The sequence below is a fragment of the Oncorhynchus kisutch genome, linkage group LG19, assembly GCF_002021735.2.
Source record: "Oncorhynchus kisutch isolate 150728-3 linkage group LG19, Okis_V2, whole genome shotgun sequence".
NCBI classification, from domain to species: Eukaryota; Metazoa; Chordata; class Actinopteri; order Salmoniformes; family Salmonidae; genus Oncorhynchus; species Oncorhynchus kisutch.
The window spans coordinates 21,531,393-21,555,501 of record NC_034192.2 but is presented as its reverse complement, the minus strand read 5'-3'; the positions used below and the strand labels follow the sequence as shown (position 1 = coordinate 21,555,501).

The window sequence follows — 24,109 nt, the reverse complement described above, 5'->3', positions numbered from 1 at the left end:
TATCACAGTGCCATCCGTTTTGTTACTAAAGCACCTTATACCACCCACCACTGCGACCTGTATGCTCTAGTCGGCTGGCCCTCGCTACATATTCGTCGCCAGACCCACTGGCTCCAGGTCATCTACAAGTCCATGCTAGGTAAAGCTCCGCCTTATCTCAGTTCACTGGTCACGATGGCAACACCCACCCGTAGCACGCGCTCCAGCAGGTGTATCTCACTGATCATCCCTAAAGCCAACACCTCATTTGGCTGCCTTTCCTTCCAGTTCTCTGCTGCCTGTGACTGGAACAAATTGCAAAAATCGCTGAAGTTGGAGACTTTTATCTCCCTCACCAACTTTAAACATCTGCTATCTGAGTAGCTAACCGATCGCTGCAGCTGTACATCGTCCATCGGTAAATAGCCCACCCAATTCACCTACCTCATCCCCATACTGTTTTTATTTATTTACTTTTCTACTCTTTTGCACACCAGTATCTCTACCTGCCCATGACCATCTGATCATTTATCACTCCAGTGTTAATCTGCTAAATTGTAGTTATTCGCCTACCTCCTAATGCCTTTTGCACACAATGTACATAGACAATTTTTTATTTTTTCTACTGTGGTATTGGCTTGTTTATTGTTTACTCTATGTGTAACTCTGTGTTGTTGTCTGTTCACACTGCTATGCTTTATCTTGGCCAGGTCGCAGTTGTAAATGAGAACTTGTTCTCAACTAGCCTACCTGGTTAAATAAAGGTGAAATAAAATAAAAATAAAAAACAGCTGAGATCGCTCAGTTTAGCTCAATGACAATTGGATATTATTAATTCAAAAAATTATCAAGGGAGGCCAAATGCTTGCTTGCTTCCCTTGCGTTCAATGCTACGGGCGGAAACAATGTCATACTCTTTTTGACCAGACAGCATCAGATAGATGGGCTACACATACTGAGACAGAGAGGGGCTGTTTCGCTTGCTTTGATGCTTTCTCCGGTTAGATACATTTCATTCAATTCACAAGAGGCTGAATGTATGAAACACAGAGAGACAAAAGACAATCATTTTGTATGTATTTTTCTTTTTTGGGGGGGGAGGCCTGGATTCTCTTGGCATCAATAAATACATGCTACTGGCTTGGTGTGGACTGGCCTGTGTCGGGCTGATGTGGGATTGCTGTGGGCTAGTCCATGTTGGGCTGGTGTGGGCCTGGTGTGGGCTAGCCCGTTCCCACCTTGCCAATCGAATACCCACATGGGGCCAATAGAGTGATGTTTGCTGGGTACATTTTTCTTTTTCTTTGATTTTGCATTGTCATTTTCTCTTTTGCATGGATGATTGTTTCAGACAGAGATATAGAACAATTAGAACAGAATCAGGAATCACTTTATTCCTTCTGAACAAAAATATAAATGCAACATGCAACAATTTCAACGATTTTACTGAGTTTCAATTCATATAAGGAAATCAGTTAATTGAAATAAATAAATTAGGCCCTAATCTATGACTTCACATGACTGGAAATACAGATATGCATCTGTTGGTCACAGACACCTTTGAAAAAAAGGTAAGGGCGTGGATCAGAAAACCAGTCAGTAACTAGTGTGACCACCATTTGCCTCATGCAGCGCAACATCTCCTTCGCGTAGAGTTGATCAGGCTGTTTATTGTGGCCTGTAGAATGTTGTTCCACTGATTGTCCATGGCTGTGCGATGTTGCTGAATATTGGCGGGAACTGGAGAAAACTGTCATACATGTTGATCCAGAGCATCCCAAACAGGCTCAATGTGTGACATGCCTGGTGAGTATGCAAGCAATTGGAAGAACTAGGATATTTTCAGCTTCCAGGAATTGTGTACAGATCCCTGAGACATGGGGCCATGCATTATCATGCTGAAACAAGAAGTGATGGCAACGGATGCATGGCACGTCAATGGGCCGCAGGATCTCATCACGGTATCTCTGTGCATTCAAATTGACATTGATAAAATGCAACTGTGTTCATTGTCCATAGCTTATGCCTGCCCATACCATAACACCGCCGCCACCATGGGGCACTCTGTTTTTAACGTTGACATGAGCAAACCCCTCGCCCACACGAAGCCATACATGCTCGCTGTCTGCCATCTGCTTGGGTACAGTTGAAACCGGGATTCATCCGTGAAGTGCATACATCAAATTAACATTCAATTCTCTGCCAACAGCTGTGGTGGATATTCTTGCAGTCAGCATGCCAATTGCATGCTCCCTCAAAACTTGAGACATCTGTTGCATTGTGTTGGGTGACAAAACTGCACATTTTAGAGTGGCCTTTTATTGTCCCCAGCACAAGGTGCACATGAAATGATCATGCTGTTTAATCAGTTTCTTGATATACCACAGCTGTCAGGTGGCTGGATTATCTTGGTAAAGGAGAAATGCTCAGTAACAGGGATGTAAACACATTTGAGCACAACATTTTAGAGAAATCATATTTTTGTGAGTATCGTTCTGGGATCTTATTTCAGCTAATGAAACATGGGACACTTTACATGTTGCTTTTATATTTTTGTTCAGTGTAGAAATTCCAGGGACCCTCAGATTGTAACATTTGTATGACAAGCCATGATTATTTTTCCCTTTCCAAGAATGGCAGTCTGGACATCAATATTGCCTCCATTGGTGATGCCTATGGCCAGAGTTTTTCCTGGGTAGACCACATGGTCAGGAAAAACTCCTGGCCTTAGTGATGTTGAATTGAATCTATGCCTTACAGTTCTGTGTGGTATTGAATGCAGTGCAGTTGCTGACAAGGACCCATGTCAGAGCCACTCATAGAACTTTGATCCGTGTTCAGGAAACAACCACACAGACAGCTGAATATGAAAGGACCATTATCCACTAGGCAGAGCACAGCTTTGCCTGGGCCTAAAACTTCCACTGTAGTGTTTGTACTGAATCATCCATCTTGAGCCATTTCTCTTCTTTCAACCTCTTCCTCAGGTTGGAGGGGCCTTCTCTCTCTTGTTATTTCTCTCCACCCATCCCTAATGTACTGCCCTTCATACCTCCATCCCATTTGAACTGAGAAAGTGGGAAAAAGAGAAACAGTTCCAACCACAAAATGAGAAACAACAGAGTGAGAAACAAATTAAAACACAACACATTTCAATTTACAAGAGCCTCCCTCACCTGTTTTATCTCTCTCTCATCCCACATCTTTCACCTAGTGTCCCTGTTAGAAAGACAGGAGGGGCTGGTGACACACACAGGTTCTCTTTCTTACACACACACACACACACACACACACACACACACACACACACACACACACACACACACACACACACACACACACACACACACACACACACACACACACACACACACACACACACACACACACACACACACAGACACACACACACACACACTTACTGTCGCAGAGTGACTCAATTTATCAAAACGGAACTTCAAGTTGGATCTAGGAGAACTCTTATTCTTTAACTCTAGATTGAAAAGAGAAAAAAAACAAGCATTTATAAACAAACATTTCCTCTGATGCAATAACTAAGAAATATTTACATTAAGTTAGAAAAGTATGATTATTAAAAGCACAGGAAGCTGTTGTCGTGGTTACCAGTGGGGCTGCGACACATAATGACAGGGGTCCCTGAACTCTGACCTTCAACAGTGAGGGAGGGGCTGTGAACAGAAAGGAACACTGAGGGTGCCAGGGTGTTCTAGAGAAAGACATGGAGAGGGATGGAGAGATGTAGAGAAGGGATAAAGTGAGAAATACACTACACATACACACATTCTCATTCTCTTTGAAGCACGCACATTCACTCAAACAAACAGGTCCCACTCACAGGGTCAGTGTCGGTGGCCTCTCCCTCTCCTGCTGCACTGCTGAAGCTACTTGTACTAGATGAGGAGTGTGAGACGTTTGTCCTGCTTGCACTGCACTCATTCAACTTTACACTGCTGGGCCTAGGGGGGGTGTAAGAGAGACGTTAGTCCTACTGCTCCCCTTTAACTTTACACTGCTGGGCCTAGAGAGAGAGAGAGAGAGAGAGAGAGAGAGAGAGAGAGAGAGAGAGAGAGAGAGAGACAGGGGAGGGGGAAACACACCTTTCCTTAAGGGAGGCCTCTGGAGAGCTGGGGTTAGAGAGGGTCTCTGACCTCACTTCCTGCGTGGAGTGGCCAGTATCAAAGCTTCTCTGGTCACTATGGAGACTGTAAAGGACAAAAACGCCACTATCATGTACTAAATCTTTGTATCTTAATTGAGTCCCATTGAGACCAAGGTCTCTTTTGCTAGGGAGCCCTGCGTCATACAATTACAAAATTACAAATACAAACAAAAAACTGTAATGAAAAACTATTCCATTCCTCAATGAACACTCTGAACTGCCCGAAAGGCACCAACACATTCATTACATCTATAGATGTGATCTACATCTATAGTCTCTGTGTGTCTGTGTCCTACCTGCGATGATTGTGGTTATGTCTCTCTGTCTGGCTGTCTATACTGAGCAGACGAGGGAAAAGACCAGAGCGACGTTTCACTGGAGACTTAACATTAGTTGCCTGAGAGAGAGAGGAGTAGGGAAGAAGTAGGGAAAAGAGAGCAAGATGGGTGAGAAGTTGTAACAGCAGTTTATCAACTATAAGACTCACTGTACCCCTGTCCTCGCCTTTTTAACCACCTATCATCCCCACTCCCACCTACTCTCTCCCACCTCCTGACCTCATCCTTCACTTCTAATCACCCCCCCCCCCTCTCACATCAGAGCTGCTGTGGAGCAGAACCCCTCCACTCAGACTGGTGGACAGGCCACCTCCTCCACCCTTTGCCATCATCTCCATGGAGACACTCCTTCCTCGCATCGCCCTCTGAGAGGGAGGAAGAGAGAGAAAGAGAGAGAAAATGTATTCTTGTTCACTCATAAATGAATGCCCTTTTGAGTTAAATATGTGGAGGTAGGAGAGAGGGAAACATGAAAAGAGAGAGATAGTTGTGTGTGTGTGTGTGTGTGTCTGACCTTGATGGACTCCAGCAGTCCTCCGTGGCCATGTCCATTCTCCGCCCGCTCCTCCTCGGGGCCGATGCCCACTCCCAGCATGCGCTGAGTGTGTCTGTGCAGCTCGTCATGTAGACCATCGAGCAGGGCCGCCCGCGTTCGCTCCTACACACACGCAAGTAATATAAACCACATAAAATGCACTTAAATATGTTATACATTTGACCTGAGTTCAAATCTTGACCTTGTGGTCTATGACTTGAGAGACCATTCAAGACCACATAAACACGGTTTTGGCTTGGGTCTGAGGTTGTCCTCCTAGGTTTAGGTGGGTCTGAGACTCCCTCTGTAGTACGCAATGTGCTTACCATACAATATAATCATTAAAATAACTTATTTATTACCCACCTCCAGCCTGGCGAATCTGTCACTCTTGTAGCAGGCATTCTCTGCATTGATCAACTTAGTGAGAAGATACTCTCTGAACTCTGGACCCTGGAGGGAGAGAGAGGGCGAGAGAAGAAAAACAGACAAATGCAACAAAAGGTCTCCAACCCCAGAGCAATTATTCATGAATAGGTAAAAGCTGAAATCTATTTGAATTCTCTCGGAATAGACCATGTTTCCTAAATCTCTTCAGGCTGCTCTCACCTTTTTAAACACTGCTGGACTGGGGAGGGGCGGGCCAAATGAAGGTACACCCTCTCGGGCCGTGACTGACACCTGTCAATCATAACCATAATAACCAGAGTTGTCATCATGTGCGTGTGTATGTTAGGTTAGAGAAAGGGTAGACAACTTGATTCAGCCATGGGCTGATTTTTATCGGAGCAGATGGTCAGGGGGCCAGAACATAATTATAATAAATTGTACAATGCAAATTGACCAAAACTAAGCCCAAAAATAAATTGTATTTGAAAACAACAATAATTTCATACAATCGTGTCTCTTTTTTTATTCATGGGAATACTTGGGAACAGATTTCCAAAATTAAACAAATGTTTTGTTGTTGAATTCCTGGTGATTTTACAAAATGACACCCCCCCCCCCCCAAATCTACGTTATTATATATTTTTTTACAAAAACATATTTTGGGGGCCCAAAAATATGACTTGCGGTGTTGCCGACCCCTGGGTTAGAGTGTGTGTGTTTGTTCAGTACCTTGTAGGTGGTTTGTTGGGTACAGGGGTTGTCCACCTGCACCAGTATGAAGGCGTGTAGGAAGTTTGAGGCGATCATGTCTGCTACGAAGGGTGTGGCCTCTTCCTGGAACACCACTCCTACGATGTCATTTCCTATGTGTCGCTTCCTCTGGAGCTGTGGGTGCGGGGTTTACTCTCATCAATTTCTATTTCATCAAAAGTTACGAACCAATGTTTTGGTAGCAAGCTACTACCTTTGTCAGGGTTTCTTTCAAATACTTATTTCGAAGTATGACATGTGGGGGTTAGCTAGGAACTCCTACTCTCTCAGAAGTACCTATTAAAAGTGTCTGTTGGAGACAGGTGACCCTCACTTCCATAAAAGGAGCCACTCTCCCGCCCTCTGGTTATTCTCGCTTCTCTTTGTCACAAAGAGTGTCACTCACTACTCTAGCTCTCCTAATATTGACTGGATACCCGTTGCCTGCTTAATCTCCTCACATGCAAACCTTGAAGGATTTTGCTTGCCAAGTAGGTCTTCAGACCCTGTCGAGAGGGCAAAATTTTTGTGCAAGATACTGCGCTGTGTACAGACCCCCCTGCACACTCAATGTCATCAAGACACATAGAGTTTCCTTGTAGGCCTATTTGGAGGGGAAACTTTTATTAAAGAATGTGAAACAATATAGTCTGTTGGCTGATTTTCATTAAGTCATGTAGCTGTTTTTATATGGCCTAAAGTAAATGTGTTCACATGGGCAGAATATTATCTATAGGCTATAGTATACCTGAATTTTGATCAGTTATGAAAATAAACCAGTTAATTTTGGAAAAAAAGATTTTGATAAAAGAGACAAAAATATTATCTTTGTCACATGACCATATAAATCAAAACATTGTGGTTTTAGAGAGACAGTGAACAAAATAATCTATGCTTAAGGGGACTACAGTCAATCTGTTACTGGGCTCTCACCATCATCATTAGGCTATTCACATAATTAAAATGAATTCAAGTCACATGCACAATGCACGGGAGAAAAAAAGTGTTCTGATTGTATAACATTTTAAAATCCAATTGCTTGGAAAACACAACTCTCCAGTTGGCACGGATGGAGAGAGGATGTTCTCAGCTTTCTGTAGGTCTACTTTTTATTTCTCAACTCAAATGTTGAGCTTAATATCAACTATTTTACAGAGAAGATAATGCGCATTGGTCATTACGAGTGCATAGGACGAATAGGGCGGTAGGCTACATAAAAAAAAAAAATATATATATTAAATGTTCTGTTAGATGAAAACAATTCCATATGTTAGCATAAGAGAGAAAAAGTTAATACGCTGGTGCTACCAACTGAAAACGAAATTGTTAGTCTGGAGTCTGCTACAAGGGGAATGTCCTTTGTATGGACACGTTTTAATATTGTAGTGGACAAAGATGAGAAGAACGTTGATTCGGCCAAATGCAGGCTACTGTGCAACTCGCTATTCAGGTAGGATGCAATTTTGTAACTTGTATTTTTTTATTTGTTAAATATTTTTAAATCACTTGTTTTATAATAATTATTATTGTATATAATTTTTGTTGGTTAAATTAAGTTTGATCTGTCTTTTTAATTGGGCTCCATATTTAGATTTAGATCGGTTATAAGGAGGGGAGACTGGGGATGGTTGTAACATGGGATAGTTGTAACACTCAACATTTCTAATCAGGAACAAGCTAGAATCATGTGACTCACTGTTCACATGCTCAATTTAATCCTCAACCCTCATGTGAAGAAGTAAGATCCTGTGATAGGCTTTGATAGATTTTGAGGTAAGAAAGAAAATGTTTTGACCAAATTTTTGTGAAGGCATCATCTGCTTTGTAGTTAGATTCACTAAACATGTGAGGTTTATGACCAGTGTGTATACACTGAATAAAAAAAAATTAAGAACACCTGCTCTTTCCATGACATAGACTGACCAGGTGAAGCCAGGTGAAATCTATGACCCTTTATTGATGTAGCTTGTTAAATCCAATCAGTGTAGATGAAGGGGAGGAGACAGGTTCAATAAGGATTTTTAAGCTTTTAGACAATTGAGACATGGATTATGTATGTGAGACATTCAGAGGGTAAATGGGCAAAACAAAATATTTAAGTGCCTTTGAACGGGGTATGGTAGTAGGTGCCAGCCGGTGTGTGTCAAGAACTGCAATGTTGCTGGGTTTTTCACACTCAATCGTTTCCTGTGTGTATCAAGAATGGTCCACCCCCCAAAGGGCATCCAGTACGTACTACCATTTAATTCATTACCCCCAAGCCATAAGACTCCTGAACAGGTAACCAAATGGTTACCCGGACTATTTGCATTGTGTACCCCCCCCCCCCCCCCCCCAACCCCTCTTTTACGCTGCTGCTACTCTCTGTTTAAAAAAAAAAAATCTTATATGCATAGTCACTTTAACAATACATTCATGTACATACTACCTAAATTGACCCGACCAACCAGTACTCCCGCACATTGGCTAACCGGGCTATCTGCATTGTGTCCCACCACCCGCCAACCCCTCTTTTTACGCTTCTGCTACTCTCTGTTCATCATATATGCATAGTCACTTTAACGATACCTACATGCACATACTACCTCAATAAGCCTGAATAACAGGTGTCTGTATATAGCCTTGCTACTCTTTTTTCAAATGTCTTTTTACTGTTGTTTTATTACTTTACTTTTGTCCTCAAAAGTGACTGCACCTGTCACACCCTGATCTGTTTCACCTGTCTTTGTGCTTGACTGCTATGCGGATGACACACAGCTGTACATTTCAATGAAACATGGTGAAGCCCCAAAATTGCCCTCGCTAGAAGCATGTGTTTCAGACATAAGGAAGTGGATGGCTGCAAACTTTTTACTATTAAACTCGGACAAAACAGAGATGCTTGTTCTAGGTCCCAAGAAACAAAGAGATCTTCTGTTGAATCTGACAATTAATTTTAATGGTTGTACAGTCGTCTCAAATAAAACTATGAAGGACCTCGGCGTTACTCTGGACCCTGATCTCTCTTTTGAAGAACATATCAAGACCATTTCGAGGACAGCTTTTTTCCATCTACGTAACATTGCAAAAATTAGAAACTTTCTGTCCAAAAATGATGCAGAAAAATGTATCCATGCTTTTGTCACTTCTAGGTTAGACTACTGCAATGCTCTATTTTCCGGCTACCCGGATAAAGCACTAAATAAACTTCAGTTAGTGCTAAATACGGCTGCTAGAATCCTGACTAGAACCAAAAAATTTGATCATATTACTCCAGTGCTAGCCTCTCTACACTGGCTTCCTGTCAAAGCAAGGGCTGATTTCAAGGTTTTACTGCTAACCTACAAAGCATTACATGGGCTTGCTCCTACCTATCTCTCTGATTTGGTCCTGCCGTACATACCTACACGTACGCTACGGTCACAAGACGCAGGCCTCCTAATTGTCCCTAGAATTTCTAAGCAAACAGCTGGAGGCAGGGCTTTCTCCTATAGAGCTCCATTTTTATGCCTACCCATGTCAGAGACGCAAACTCGGTCTCAACCTTTAAGTCTTTACTGAAGACTCATCTCTTCAGTGGGTCATATGATTGAGTGTAGTCTGGCCCAGGAGTGGGAAGGTGAACGGAAAGGCTCTGGAGCAACGAACCGCCCTTGCTGTCTCTGCCTGGCCGGTTCCCCTCTTTCCACTGGGATTCTCTGCCTCTAACCCTATTACAAGGGCTGAGTCACTGGCTTGCTGGGGCTCTCTCATGCCGTCCCTGGAGGGGGTGCGTCACCTGAGTGGGTTGATTCACTGTTGTGGTCATCCTGTCTGGGTTGGCGCCCCCCCCTTGGGTTGTGCCGTGGCGGAGATCTTTGTGGGCTATACTCAGCCTTGTCTCAGGATGGTAAGTTGGTGGTTGAAGATATCCCTCTAGTGGTGTGGGGGCTGTGCTTTGGCAAAGTGGGTGGGGTTATATCCTTCCTGTTTGGCCCTGTCCGGGGGTGTCCTCGGATGGGGCCACAGTGTCTCCTGACCCCTCCTGTCTCAGCCTCCAGTATTTATGCTGCAGTAGTTTGTGTCGGGGGGCTGGGGTCAGTTTGTTATATCTGGAGTACTTCTCCTGTCCTATTCGGTGTCCTGTGTGAATCTAAGTGTGCGTTCTCTAATTCTCTCCTTCTCTCTTTCTTTCTCTCTCTCGGAGGACCTGAGCCCTAGGACCATGCCCCAGGACTACCTGACATGATGACTCCTTGCTGTCCCCAGTCCACCTGGCCATGCTGCTGTTCCAGTTTCAACTGACCTGAGCCCTAGGACCATGCCCCAGGACTACCTGACATGATGACTCCTTGCTGTCCCCAGTCCACCTGGCCATGCTGCTGCTCCAGTTTCAACTTCCACCTGACTGTGCTGCTGCTCCAGTTTCAACTGTTCTGCCTTATTATTATTCGACCATGCTGGTCATTTATGAACATTTGAACATCTTGGCCATGTTCTGTTATAATCTCCACCCGGCACAGCCAGAAGAGGACTGGCCACCCCACATAGCCTGGTTCCTCTCTAGGTTTCTTCCTAGGTATTGGCCTTTCTAGGGAGTTTTTCCTAGCCACCGTGCTTCTACACCTGCATTGCTTGCTGTTTGGGGTTTTAGGCTGGGTTTCTGTACAGCACTTTGAGATATCAGCTGATGTACGAAGGGCTATATAAATAAATTTGATTTGATTTGATTTGATTTGACTGTGTCGCCCATTTTCCTCATTATCCCCAGTGTATATATACCTGTGTTCTCTGTTTGTCTGTTGCGCCTGTGCCTGCTTTCCTAGTATGTTTTTCTAGTCCTCCCGGTTCCGACCCATTCTGCCTGCCCTGACACTGAGCCCTCCTGCCTGACCATTCAGCCTGCCTTGACCTCGAGCCTGCCTGCCCCCACTGTACCTTTCAGACTATGACCTGATTAATGAACTTCTGCCTGTCCCCGACCTGCCCATTGCCTGCCTCTTGTATTTCAATAAATATCAGAGCCTCAAACCATCTGCCTCCGGTGTCTGCATCTGGGTCTCACCCTGCGTCTTTATAACACCTCAGCAATTTATAACTATTTTTGATCTTAAATTGAGATTTGAACCTCCGACAGTTGAATTTGAAATGAGGAAGAATGCTTTAGGACTACCAGAGTTGCTGCTATAATCAAACAATATAATGCTTATCTTTATAACAAATATTCTGATAGAAAATGAACTAATTAGCCTCCTCCTGTACTCCTATATCTGTATAGCAGATGCAATAGCCTATCTGACATGTCTATCTCTGTCTCTGGGCTAAGTCATAGCTTCTCTTCATTTATATTCATTTAAAAAATATTAATATCATACAAAACAATAGGTTTTGCATATGCTACACATCGAAACATAAGGAATAGTGTTTTTGTAATTAGTTGTAGGCTGTTTTTAAGGACACAGATGTGGCTCGTTTGGCGAACATCCCTCGCTTATTGATGGCGCTGGCTGTGTGGGCGGACGCCCTAATGGATTACACACCCAGTGCATATTGATGACCAGTAAATGTCTCAAATGTCCAATACATTTAAATCTTCTTGGTCACTAGTACGGAAACCTTGCTGTGCAGGTCAGTCACAATTCAGTCTCCAATTTTAAAATTGAAAAAAAAAATGCAGACAATTGACACAGACTTTCCATATTGGTGCCGATCACTAGTAGCCTAATAACACTCCTCCAAACTATGGTTGAGAAACATCATGTTTGAGACCCTCGAGGGAATTGGCCCGAGTAAGCCGCTATGCAGAATATCTAATCCAGTTACTCCCAAAGGGCTGTCTACTATTACGAGGGGATGCAAGCTTCAGTTCGCTATGAAATCACCCATTTTCTACTGGGTTCTACTTTCAATAGCCAACGATGACTTAACTAAAGTCTCCACCATCCGCAAGTTGGTGCATTTTTGGTGTGTTTTTGTCGTGGAGATGGTACCTTCCTACACTCTGTTTTCCATGGTCCTATGCTCCTTGCAGGATATTTTGGCTGGAGAGAAGGTTCATCTTTGTTAAGGTCATTTTTCCACTTTCTCGCCTACCGAGGCACCGACAGTGGCCGTCCGAATACCCATACTGGGCTCCCCTGATTTAAATAAAAGTACCAAAAAATTATAATACTTGTTTCGATGTATCACATGTAGGGAATTGGCCAACTCCTGTATCATAAAACATGCTCTCTGAAGCCAGGGTATTCCCAACATCAGAAACACTCAGATGTTCCGTAACTAAGAAGTACTTACCGAGAAGGTGTAGAGACACATTGAGTACTATTTAAACAATTTCACATACTATAAAACTGTTAGTATAGCATGTGGGATTTTGAAAATACTATTCTAAATGTGTCATCGAATGTGCGATTACATTGACTTCCGCCATTCGTTCATTTTGGTACAGAGCATCAATTAATCTGATTGCTGTCAAAGTTCAGAAAAGACGAGTGAATTCTACTTGATAAAACACAGAAATGAGTATGCAGTTTTCTAGTATAGGTATTCGGGCACGGCCAGTGATAGTTTATCCATAACTGTAGTCTCTAAGGGGGCCACGTCGTTTACACCCAGACTCTAAGCTTTTAGCTCATTCTGGGACATGTCTATTGTGCTTAAAATCCTTTCACAGCAGCTATTAACCACTGGAAAGTGTGAAGACATAATAGTCCTCCTTCTTTCGCTTTACTACTGCCCTTAGCGTCCCTAAGCGTGTGGGTGGACTGTGCTCTACCAGTCACTGTTCATGCCCACAGTATATACAGGGCTTTTTCAGGTTTAATTACCTAACCCCATTTTTGGTCTGGGTCAACCTTTTCCCCTTGTCGCACCTTGGAGCCTATGGCTTTTCCTCTGTCGCCTTACCCAGAAACTGAAGGCGGATTTCCCTAGTTCGGTGGAGACACGCGAGACCTCAAGAGTTTAACCAATCCTGTGAATGGGTTTGGTAACTGAAAGAGAATTTAAGATTATGTAACCCCGGTTCGCTCATAATAGGAGTGCGATGTATCACTGCATTCATAGCAAGATAAGCATGCTTGAGAATAACCAAAGGGCGGGAGAGTGGATCCTTTTATGGAAGTGATGGTCTCTCCTCTTTCGCCAGAATTAATTCACACCCCTTGACTTTTTCCACATTTTGTTGTGTTACAAAGTGGGATTAAAAGTGATTTAATTGTCATTTGTTTGTCAACAATCGCCTCAAAATACTCTGTAATGTCAAAGAGGAAAAAACCTCTAACATTTGAAATTAGTTGATTCGGCTATCTCAGTCACACCCCTTAAAATTTGTGGATCAAATCAAATCAAATTGTTTTGGTCACATACACCTGTTTAGCAGATGTCATTACGGGTGTAGCGGAATGCTTGTAAAGTCAGCTATCTCAGCCACACCTATTGCTGACAGGTGTATAAAATTGAGCACTCAGCCATGCAATCTCCATAGACAAACATTAGCAGTAGAATGACCTTACTGAGGACCTCAGTGACTTTCAACTTTCCAACAAGTCAGTTCGTCAAATGTCTGCCCTGCTAGAGATGGTCAACTGTAAGTGCTGTTATTATGAATCGTGGAATCGTCTAGGAGCAACAACAGTTCAGCTGCAAAGTGGTAGACCACACAAGCTCACAGAACGGGACCGCCGAGTGCGGAAGCGAGTAACGCGTAAAAATCATCTGTCTTCCATTGCAACACTCACTACCGAGGTCCAAACTGCCTCTGAAAGCAATGTCAGCATAATAACTGTTTGTCAGGAGCTTCATGAAATGGGTTTCCATGGCCGAGCAGCCACGCACAAGCCTAAGATCACCATGTGCAATGCCAAACATCGGCTGGAGTGGTGTAAAGCTTGCCGCCATTGTACTCTGGAGCAGTGGAAACGTTCTCTGGAGTGATGAATCCCGTTTCACCATCTGGTAGTCCGACGGACGAATCTGGGTTTGGTGGATGCCAGGAATACGCTACCTGCCCCAATGCATAGTGCCAACTGTAACGTTTGGTGTATGAGCTGGTGCTGTTTTTCATGGTTCGGGCTAGGCCCCTTCGCTCCAGTTAAGGGAAATCTTAATGCTACAGCATAAAATTACATTCTAGATGATTATGTGCTTCCAACTTTGTAGCAACAGTTTGGGGAAGACCGTTTGCTGTTTCAGCATGACAATGCTCCCGTGAGGTCCATACAGAAATGATTTGTTGAAAGAGGGGATCAACTCCATATTAATACCCATGATTTTGGAATGAGATGTTCGACGAGCAGGGGTCCACATACTCTTGGCCATGTAGTGTATCTTGATTAGATAAGTATTCAACCCCCTGAGTCAATACATGTTAGAATCACCGATGGCAGTGATTACAGCTGGGAGTCTTTCAGGGTAAGTCTTTAAGAGCTTTGCACACCTTGATTGTACAATATATTTCAAAATTCTTCAAGCTCTGTTAAGTTGGTTGTTGATCATTACTTTGCCATTTTCAAGTCTTTGTTTGTATTATTATTATTGAATGACAAAACATACAATCTACTTACAGTGAAGCTGCTCAACATTTACATGACATTCATTCATCTAACAGACTCCAATCCAGAACAAACCACAGAAGCATTGAAGCATTGAAATTCACTGCTTGGCTGAAGGACCTTACAGATAATTGTATGTGTGGGGTACATGAGGTAGTCTTTCAAAAATCATGTTCAACAATCCTGAACTTATTTAGGCTTGTCATAACAAAAGGGAATACTTATTTACTCAAGACATTTCAGCTTTAAATTTGTATTAAATATATTTTTTTAAATCAAAAAACATCTTTCCACTGACATTATGGGGTATTGTGTGTAGGCCAGTGACACAAAATGTGGAAAAAGTCAAGGGGTGTCAATAATTTCTGAATGCACTGTTGGTACTTAAAAAATGACTAGCTGGAGCTCGCTGGTTACTTAATGCTGATTTGATTGGATCTGCCCACTATAACTGGTTGTCCAGTTGGAACATGAGGCCTGTGAGGGTGACATTTTATTGTCTGAAGAGATACGCCTTAAATTGTAAACAGCATCTCCTCTCACTCCATCTTGGTTTGTGCAGGTGACTGTGACCTCCTCCTCTGACCAATTGGCAGTACGCCCAGAACATTGCTCTGGGAACCAAAAGGAGTATCTCAGTTTCAAGGTCCCAGCTTTGCGAGAAGAAGCCTCGTGAGATGCCAGTCAGTCATGTACAGGAACCAACGTTAATGATGAATAATGAATCATGTAAATCATGCTAAAATGACTTGGTTGTGTAGTAGTATAAGAAGACTGAAAGAGAACGCCCTCTTCAGAGTTTTCATCAAGCTTTGATGGATGAATGATAATTATCACTGGCTGTGATAATAAATATAGTAAAGAATAATCTTTATTATCACTGGCTTACTTTGAGTTTGAGTTCTTAGTGGTGAATTTCCACAACAGGCCCATATCTGTATACTTGGTTGTCAGCACACGTGGACGCACACACAGTTACACACACGGACAAATCTGCTTCCATTAAATGTATTTCATTTGTGGTTCTAAAAGGGAAAGAATATATACACTCATGAGGACTCATCCATACAATAATAAAACACAAGCATAATTATTCAAAATGAGAAGCCTATATGCAATGGATAGAGAGAGGTGTAAACATATGGAATAAACATGCTAATGAAGGAATAAACTAAGCTAACATATGGACTTGTTTAAAGATGGTCATACCAAGCATCATTTAGCTATTTGATTTAAAAATTGACGAAACATTGAATTTGGCCTTACTGATATTAGTCCATAGAAACGCATTGAATAACAGATTCATACATGGAAAAACAGACAGTCCAAAAATAAATCAAAAGGAAGTTTGTTTTAAAGTCTTAGATCTGAGAGATCAGAAACTTTTTTTTATGGATATAAAAAAAATGGGGGGCACTAAACTACTTCCCAATACACTGAGTGTACAAAACAGTATGAACGCCTGCTCTTTCCATGACAGACTGACCAGGCAAAAGCTATGTATACTGCTATGTATATTATATACGGTTTTCTTGGGAACTGGCCCAGATCCCCGTGATCTGCTTGAAGAGGAGGTAGAGAAAAAGGTTCCGGAGGTCATGCTGCCTTCTGAGAATTCGTAGGCGATCAAATAAACCCCCACTTACTTCTACCACTTACCCATTCTTCTAGCAAACATGCAATCTTTGGAGAATAAATAAATGACTTACGTTCCACAGAGTTGAGCTGAACGACAACACTATCAACATAAATTCGTGGCCAAAAGTTTTGAGAATGACACAAATATTAATTTCCACAAAGTTTGCTGCTTCAGTGTCTTTAGATAATTTTTTCTGATGTTACCATGGAATACTGAAGTATAATTACAAGCATTTCATAAGTGTCAAAGGCTTTTACTGACAATTACATGAAGTTGATGCAAAGAGTCAATATTTGCAGTGTTGAGCCTTCTTTTCAAGACCGCTGCAATCCACCCTGGCATGCTGCCAATTAACTTCTGGGCCACAGAAGTGATGGCAGCCCATTCTTGCATAATCAATGCTTGGAGTTTGTCATCATTTGTGGGTTTTTGTTTGTCCACCCGCCTCTTGAGGATTGGCCACAAGTTCTCAATGGGATTAAGTTCTGGGGAGTTTCCTGGCCATGGACCCAAAATATTGATGTTTTGTTTCCCGAGCCACTTAGTTATCACTTTTTCCTTAAGGCAAGGTGCTCCATCATGCTGGAAAAGACAGTGTTTGTCACCAAACTGTTCCTGGATGGTTGGGAGAAGTTGCTCCCGGAGGAGCATGGCTGTGGTCTTGGCAAAATTGTGAGTGAGCCCACTCCCTTGGCGGAGAAGCAACCCCACACATGAATGGTCTCAGGATGCTTTACTGTTGGCATGACACAGGACTGATGGTAGCGCTGACCTTGTCTTCTCCAGACAAGATTTTCAATCGGAAAGGGGATTCATCAAAGAAAATGACTTTACCCCAGTCCTCAGCAGTCTAAATCCCTGTACCTTTTGCAGAATATCAGTCTGTCCCTGAGGTTTTTCCTGGAGAGAAGTGACTTCTTTGCTGCCCTTCTTGACACCAGGCTTTCCTACAAAAGTCTTCACCTCACTGTGTATGCAGATGCACTCACACCTGCCTTATGCCATATCCTGAAGTAGCTCTGTACTGGTGCTGCACCGACCCGCAGCTGAATCAACGTTAGGAGACGGTCCAGATGCTTGCTGGACTTTCTTGGGCGCCCTGAAGCCTTCTTCACAACAATTGAACCGCTCTCCTTGAAGTTCTTGAGGATCCAATAAATGGTTGATTTAGATGCAATCTTACTGGCAGCAATATCCTTGCCTGTGAAGCCCTTTTTGTGCAAAGCAATGATTTACTTGCAGATAACCATGATTGACAGAGGAAGAACAATGATTCCAAGCACCACCCTCTTTTTGAAGCTTCCAATCTGTTATTCGAACTCAATCAGCATGACAGAGTGATCTCCAGCCTTGTCCTCGTCAACACTCACACCTGTGTTAACAAGATAATCACTGACATGATGTCAGCTGGTCCTTTTGTGGCAGGGCTGAAATGTAGTGGAAATGGTTTTTGGGGATTCAGGTCATTTGCATGGCAAAGAGGGACTTTGCAATTAACTGCATTTCATCTGATCACTCTTCATAACATTCTGGAGTATATGCAAATTGCCATCATTTAAACTGAGGCAGCAGACTTTGTGAAAATATTTGTGTCATTCTCAAAGCTTTTGGCCACGACTGTACAGCTGGCTGGCTATACGCTGCACCGGCAGGATAGAACAGCGGTGTCTGGTAAGACAAGGGGCACTGGACTATGTATTTTTGTAAACAACAGCTCGTGCACGATATCTAAGGAGGTGTTGAGCTATTGCTCGCCTGAGGTAGAGTATCTCATGATAAGCCGTAGACCACACTATCTACCAAGAGAGTTTTCATTTGTGTTTTTTGTAGCTCTTTTACATACCACCACAGTCAGAGGCTGGCACTAAGACAGCATTGAATGAGCTGTATTCCGCCATAAGCAAAGTAGAAAACGCTCACCCAGAGGTGGCGTTCCTAGAAGCCGGGGACTTTAATGCAGGGAAACTTAAATCCGTTTAACCACATTTCTATCAGCATGTTAAATGTACAACCAGAGGGGAAAAAAACTCGGGACCACCTCAACTGCACACACAGAGACACATACATACCCTCCATTTTGCAAATCTGACCATAATTCTATCCTCCTGCTTACAAGTAAACATTTAAGCAGGAAGCACTAGTGACTAGATCAATACAAAAATGTTCAGATGAAGCAGACGCTAAGCTACAGGACTGTTTCACTAGCACAGACTAGAATATGTTCCGGGATTCCTCCGACGGCATTGAGGAGTACCGCACATCAGTCATTGGCTTCACCAATAAGTGCATCGATGATGTTGTCCGCATAGTGACCGTACGTACATACTCCAACCAGAAGACATGGATTACAGGCAACATCCGCATTGAGCTAAAGGCTAGAGCTGCCGCTTCCAAGGAGAGGGACTCGAACCCAGAAGCTTATAAGAAACCCCGCTATACCCTCCGGCGAACCATCAAACAGGCAATAACGTCAATACAGGACTGAGATTGAATCGTACTACACCGGCTCTGATGCTCGTCAGATGTGGCAGGGCTTGCGAACCATTACAGACTACAAAGGGAAGCACAGCCGAGAGTTGCCAGTGACACGAGACAACCAGACGAGCTAAACTATTTCAATGCTCGCTTCGAGGCAAATAACACTGAAACATGCATGAGAGCACGAGCTCTTCCGGAAGACTGTGTGATCACTCTCGCCGCAGTCAATGTGAGTAAGACCTTTAAACAAGTCAACATTCACAAGGCCAGACGGATTACCAGGACGTGTACTGCGAGCATGCGCTGACCAACTGACAAGTGTCCAAGTCTGTAATACCAACATGTTTTAAGCAGACCACCATGGTGCCTGTGCCCAAGAACACTAAGGTAACCTGCCTAAATTACTACCGACTCGTAGCACTCATGTCTGTAGCCATGAAGTGCTTTGAAAGGCTGGTCATGGCTCACTTCAACACCATCATCCCAGAAACACTAGACCCACTCCAATTTGCATACCGCCCCAACAGATCCACAGATGATGCAATCTCTACTGCACTCCACACTTCCCTTTCCCACCTGGACAAAAGGAACACCTATGTGAGAATGCTATTCATTGACTACAGCTCAGCGTTCCACACCATAGTGCCCTCAAAGCTCATCAATAAGCTAAGGATCCTGGGACTAAACACCTCCCTCTGCAACTGGATCCTGGACATCCTGACAGGCTGCCCCCAGGTGGTAAGGGTAGGTAACAACACATCTGCCACTTTGATCCTCAACACCGGGGCCCCTCAGGGGTGCGTGCTCAGTCTCCTCCTGTACTCCCTGTTCACTCATGACTGCAACACTATCATTCAGTTTGCCGATGACACAACAGTGGTAGGCCTGATCACCGACAACAACGACACAGCATATAGTGAGGAGGTCAGAGACCTTTCTTTGTGGTGCCAGGACAACAACCTCTCCCTCAACGTGATCAAGACAAAGGAGATGATTGTGGACTACAGGAAAAAAGAGGACCAAGCACGCCCCCCCTTCTCATCAACGGGGCTGCGGTGGAACAGGTTGAGAGCTTCAAGTTCCTTGGTGTCCACATCACCAGCAAACTAACATGGTCCAAGCACACCAAGACAGTCATGAAGAGGGCACGAGCATCCTGACTTGTTGCATCACTGCCTGGTATGGCAACTGCTCGGCCTCTGACCTCAAGCGGTATTGGAGTGCCAAGCCTAGGTCCAAGAGGCTTCTAAACAGCTTCTATCACCAAGCCTTAAGATTCCTGAACACCCAATCAAATGGATACCCAGACTATTTGCATTGCCTCCCCTCCCCCTCTTTAACACCTCTGCTGCTTTCTGTTATCATATATGCATAGTCACTTTAATAACTCTACCTAAATGTACATATTACCGGTGCCCCTGCACATTGACTCTGTACTGGTACCCCCCATATATAGTCTCGCTATTGTTATTTTACTGCTGCTCTTTAAAAACGTGTTACTTCTATTTCTTATTCTTATCCATATTTTTTAAAACTTCATTGTTGAATAGGGGCTCGTAAGTAAGCATTTCACTGTAAGGTCTACACTTGATGTATTCGGCACATGTGACTAATACAATTTGATTTGATGTCACTTAGTAGTAAGCATTGCAACGCTGCTGGGTTTTTCATGCTGATGTGTGTATCACGAATTGTCCACCACATTAAGTTGACATTAAGTCAACTTGACACCACTGTGTGAAGCACTTGAGTCTAGAGTTGGGCGGTATACCGTCCTTCTCTCATCCCAGGATTTACAGTATTACAAGCTTAGAACACAAGGGGGCACCAAAAAAGCCCACAAAAAATCCCATTGGGCGTCTATTACCAGAATGCTGAAATTAGCACAAATTGAGAGATTCAATGGAAGCTGCTAGGTAAATATTCTAAAGAGCGCAAAGACAGGCTCATAAAGTTACACATATATACAGTTGAAGTTTACATACACATTAGCATACATTTAAACATACATTTAAACTCAGTTTTCACAATTCCTGACATTTAATCCAAGTAAAAATTCCCTGTTTTAGGTCAGTTAGGCTCACCACTTTATTTTAAGAATGTGAAATGTCAGAATAATAGGAGAGAGAATGATTTATTTCAGCTTTTCTTTCTTTCATCACATTCCCAGTGGGTCAGAAGTTTACACACACTCAATTAGTATTTGGTAGACCATTTTGCCACAACTTGGAAGTATGTTTGGGGTCATTGTCCATTTGGAAGACCCATTTGGAACCAAGCTTTCACTTCCTGACTGATGTCTTGAGATGTTGCTTCAATATATCCACGTACTTTTCCTGCTTCATGAAGCCATCTATTTTGCGAAGTGCACCAGTCCCTCCTTCAGCAAAGCACCCTCACAACATGATGCTGCCACCCCCGTGCTTCACGGTTGGGATGGCATTCTATTTTTGTTTCATCAGACCAGAGGACATTTCTCCAAAAAGTACGATCTTTGTCCCCATGTGCAGTTGCAAACTGTAGTCTGGCTTTTTTATGGCGGTTTTGGAGCAGTGGCTTCTTCCTTGCTGAGCGGCCGTTCAGGTTATGTCGATATAGGACTCATTTTACTGTGGATATAGATACGTTTGTACCTGTTTCCTCCAACATTTTCACAAGGTACTTTGCTGTTGTTCTGGGATTGATTTGCACTTTTCGCACCAAAGTACGTTCATCTCTAGGAGACAGAACGGGTCTCCTTCCTGAGCGGTATGGCGGCTGCGTGGTCCCATGGTGTTTATACTTGCATACTTTTGCTTGTACAGATGAACATGGTACCGCCAGGCATTTGGAAATTGCTCCCAAGGATGAACCAGACTTATGGAGGTCTACAATTTTTTTCTGAGGTCTTGGCTGATTTCTTTTGATTTTCCCATGATGTCAAGCAAAGAGGCACTGCGTTTGAAGGTAGGCCTTGAAATACATCCACAGGTACACCTCCAATTGACTCACTTGAGCCTATCAGAAGCTTCTAAAGCCATGACATCCTTTTCTGGAATTTTCCAAGCTTTTTAAAGGCACAGTCAACTTAGTGTTTGTAAACTTCTGACCCACTGCAATTGTGATACAATAAATTATTTGTGAAATAATCTGACTTTAAACAATTGTTGGAAAAATTACTTGTGTCATGCACAAAGTAGATGTCCTAACCGACTTGCCAAAACTATAATTTGTTAACAAGAAATGTGTGGAGTGGTTGAAAAATGAGTTTTAATGTCTCCAACCTAAGTGTATGTAAACTTCCAACTTCAACTGTAGGTAGGAGCCACCCAAATGTCATTGTGCAAAAAAAAACATTTTGACGCATGCTTGTTAAGGATAAACAGTACTGTCTCTGGAGCATGCTGTGTCTATGTAGAGTCTGGATTTCCTAGAGCAACTGGCTGCCTCTGCTCAGAGAAGATGGGGGAGGAGCAGGCCGAGAACTGAGAAGAGAAAAAACGCAAGGAAATAAAAAGATAGCTGTGGCAGCTGTACAGGTAACTCATCCAAAGGGCTTTGACTTCTCAAACACAGCTAACACAATATGAGGCCCTGTCACCTTATCAATTCAGCCACTTAGTAACTAGCAAGTTAAACTTAGGAATCACGTTAATGCAGAATTCTTTGCTTTTCACACAGATAAAAGATATAAAACACATAAGAAATAACTTGCTGTGTTTTATAAACGCACAACTAAATGCTTCTTATTGTGATTTCTGCTTGGCATTAGATTCATTTTGGGCTTCAGTTGCACTTCTTCACTCATGTGAATTTACAAACGGGCCATTTATGAGCAGACAGCGCTCTGACTGATGTGTAGCTACTTTTCCCTTGTACTTTTCTTGGTGTAGCCAGCCTACTTTTGTCCAGTAAAATGCAATATTAACTATATGCAAAACATTAGGAAATGTAGCTGACCACATTATTTCTATGATAAATAGAAACATGATGGCCATTCATCATTTTTGCAAAAAATACCTTGCCTTTTCTTTGTAAGCTCATTTACTTGTGTGGCTGCCAGCCAAATAGCGTTGCACTTGCAACTCAATATTAGGAAGGTGTTCTTAATGTTTTGTATGCTTAATGTACGCTCCCATAATAAATAAAAAACTGGTACCGGGCTACCTTCAGATGAGATTCTCATCTTTAGACTATTAGACTGTTGGTCAAACCGTTCAGAAGCTACAGAAGTTTTGATGAGAAGACCGATTTCCGGGGTGTCTCATGTTCTGACAAACACCACTCTAGCTCTGTCACCTTTCACCACAGATGTGGAAGGCCACCATTGGCGGACGCGGTAAATTGAGATGCAGCATGATTACGAATAGTTCTGAATGAATCCTGAGTAATGATGAGTGAGAAAGTTACAGATGCACAAACTTCACTCAAATGCTTAGACCTGACAGGTAGGCCTAGTCCTCCCCAGGACAGGCATTGCACAACACAATATACACAATTTCCAACACTGACATGTCAATGTACGCACAACATTTCAGTTATGAACAACATGCGAAAGTCCATCAGCAACACAACTATTTGCTGCTCTTGCCATGGCAAAACGTGCACTAACTAGAGGTGAGGGAAGGTGAGGTCCTGCAGCATATCCAAGTGCCCTGATTGGTTGAAGGAACAGGGGTGTTAAGGGTGATTGACAGGGCTGCCTATCAGGTTGAAAGGGCCTGCCTTTTCTACAGAGAGAGTAGGCGGTCCTAGCGAATGTGATAAATCTCAATCATATTATCAGAGAACCGGGGTTACGAAAGTAACCATACGTTTTCAGAAAGGTGTGTGAAAGGTGTGTGCCGTTACGTGTAGGATTTTAGGTGTGTGTGTGTACCTGTTGCCTGTCTCCCTCTGTGTAGGGCAGCTTGGTAGAGATATGGAACATGATCTCCTGTTCTCTGTAGTCTGTGTAGACCGACTGTGAGCCTGTCTGACCATGACACACATCCAGACCACCACGGAACCTACAGGGACAGGGAGAGAACGAACAGGGGGTTAGGATTAGAGCCTGTGTTATTCTTAACTTCTCATTTCTTTACCTCTCACCGTCAACTCCAATTCTCTCTCTCTTTCTTTCTCTTTCTTCCTCCCTCTACCACTTATTCTCCCTCACTCCCTCTTCCAATTATCTCTCTCTCTCTCTGTCTTTACCCCCCTGTCTCTCTGTGTGTCTCTCTCTCTTTCTCTCACTCTCTGTGTCTCTCTTCACCCCCCCTCTCAATTCAATTTAAATTCTAGGGCTTTATTGGAATGGGAAACATATGTTAGCAATACCAAAGCAAGTGA

At 43.1% G+C, this 24,109-nt stretch overlaps 1 protein-coding gene across 8 annotated transcripts in view; it reads right to left on the bottom strand.

The window, feature by feature from the left end:
• Nucleotides 1-1,039: 1,039 nt before the first annotated feature.
• rap1gap2b (RAP1 GTPase activating protein 2b) overlaps nt 1,040-24,109 on the bottom strand; it is a 77,151-nt gene continuing 54,081 nt past the window's right edge. For 3 of the 8 annotated variants that reach the window (XM_020452333.2, XM_031797321.1, XM_031797326.1), the window contains 13 exons: nt 23,658-23,787; nt 6,152-6,307; nt 5,642-5,713; nt 5,399-5,485; nt 5,012-5,155; nt 4,755-4,862; nt 4,456-4,556; nt 4,098-4,202; nt 3,836-3,956; nt 3,604-3,706; nt 3,402-3,472; nt 3,156-3,198; nt 1,072-3,047 (listed from right to left, as the gene is read on the bottom strand). In XM_020452333.2, coding sequence (XP_020307922.1) covers nt 3,190-3,198; nt 3,402-3,472; nt 3,604-3,706; nt 3,836-3,956; nt 4,098-4,202; nt 4,456-4,556; nt 4,755-4,862; nt 5,012-5,155; nt 5,399-5,485; nt 5,642-5,713; nt 6,152-6,307; nt 23,658-23,787 — 1,207 coding nt within the window. In that variant the 3' untranslated portion in view covers nt 1,072-3,047; nt 3,156-3,189. Of the gene's footprint in view, nt 3,048-3,155; nt 3,473-3,603; nt 3,707-3,835; nt 3,957-4,097; nt 4,203-4,455; nt 4,557-4,754; nt 4,863-5,011; nt 5,156-5,398; nt 5,486-5,641; nt 5,714-6,151; nt 6,308-23,657; nt 23,788-24,109 lie in introns of all 8 variants that reach the window. The other 5 variants (XM_031797323.1, XM_031797325.1, XM_031797322.1 and 2 more) reach the window with 4 other exon arrangements.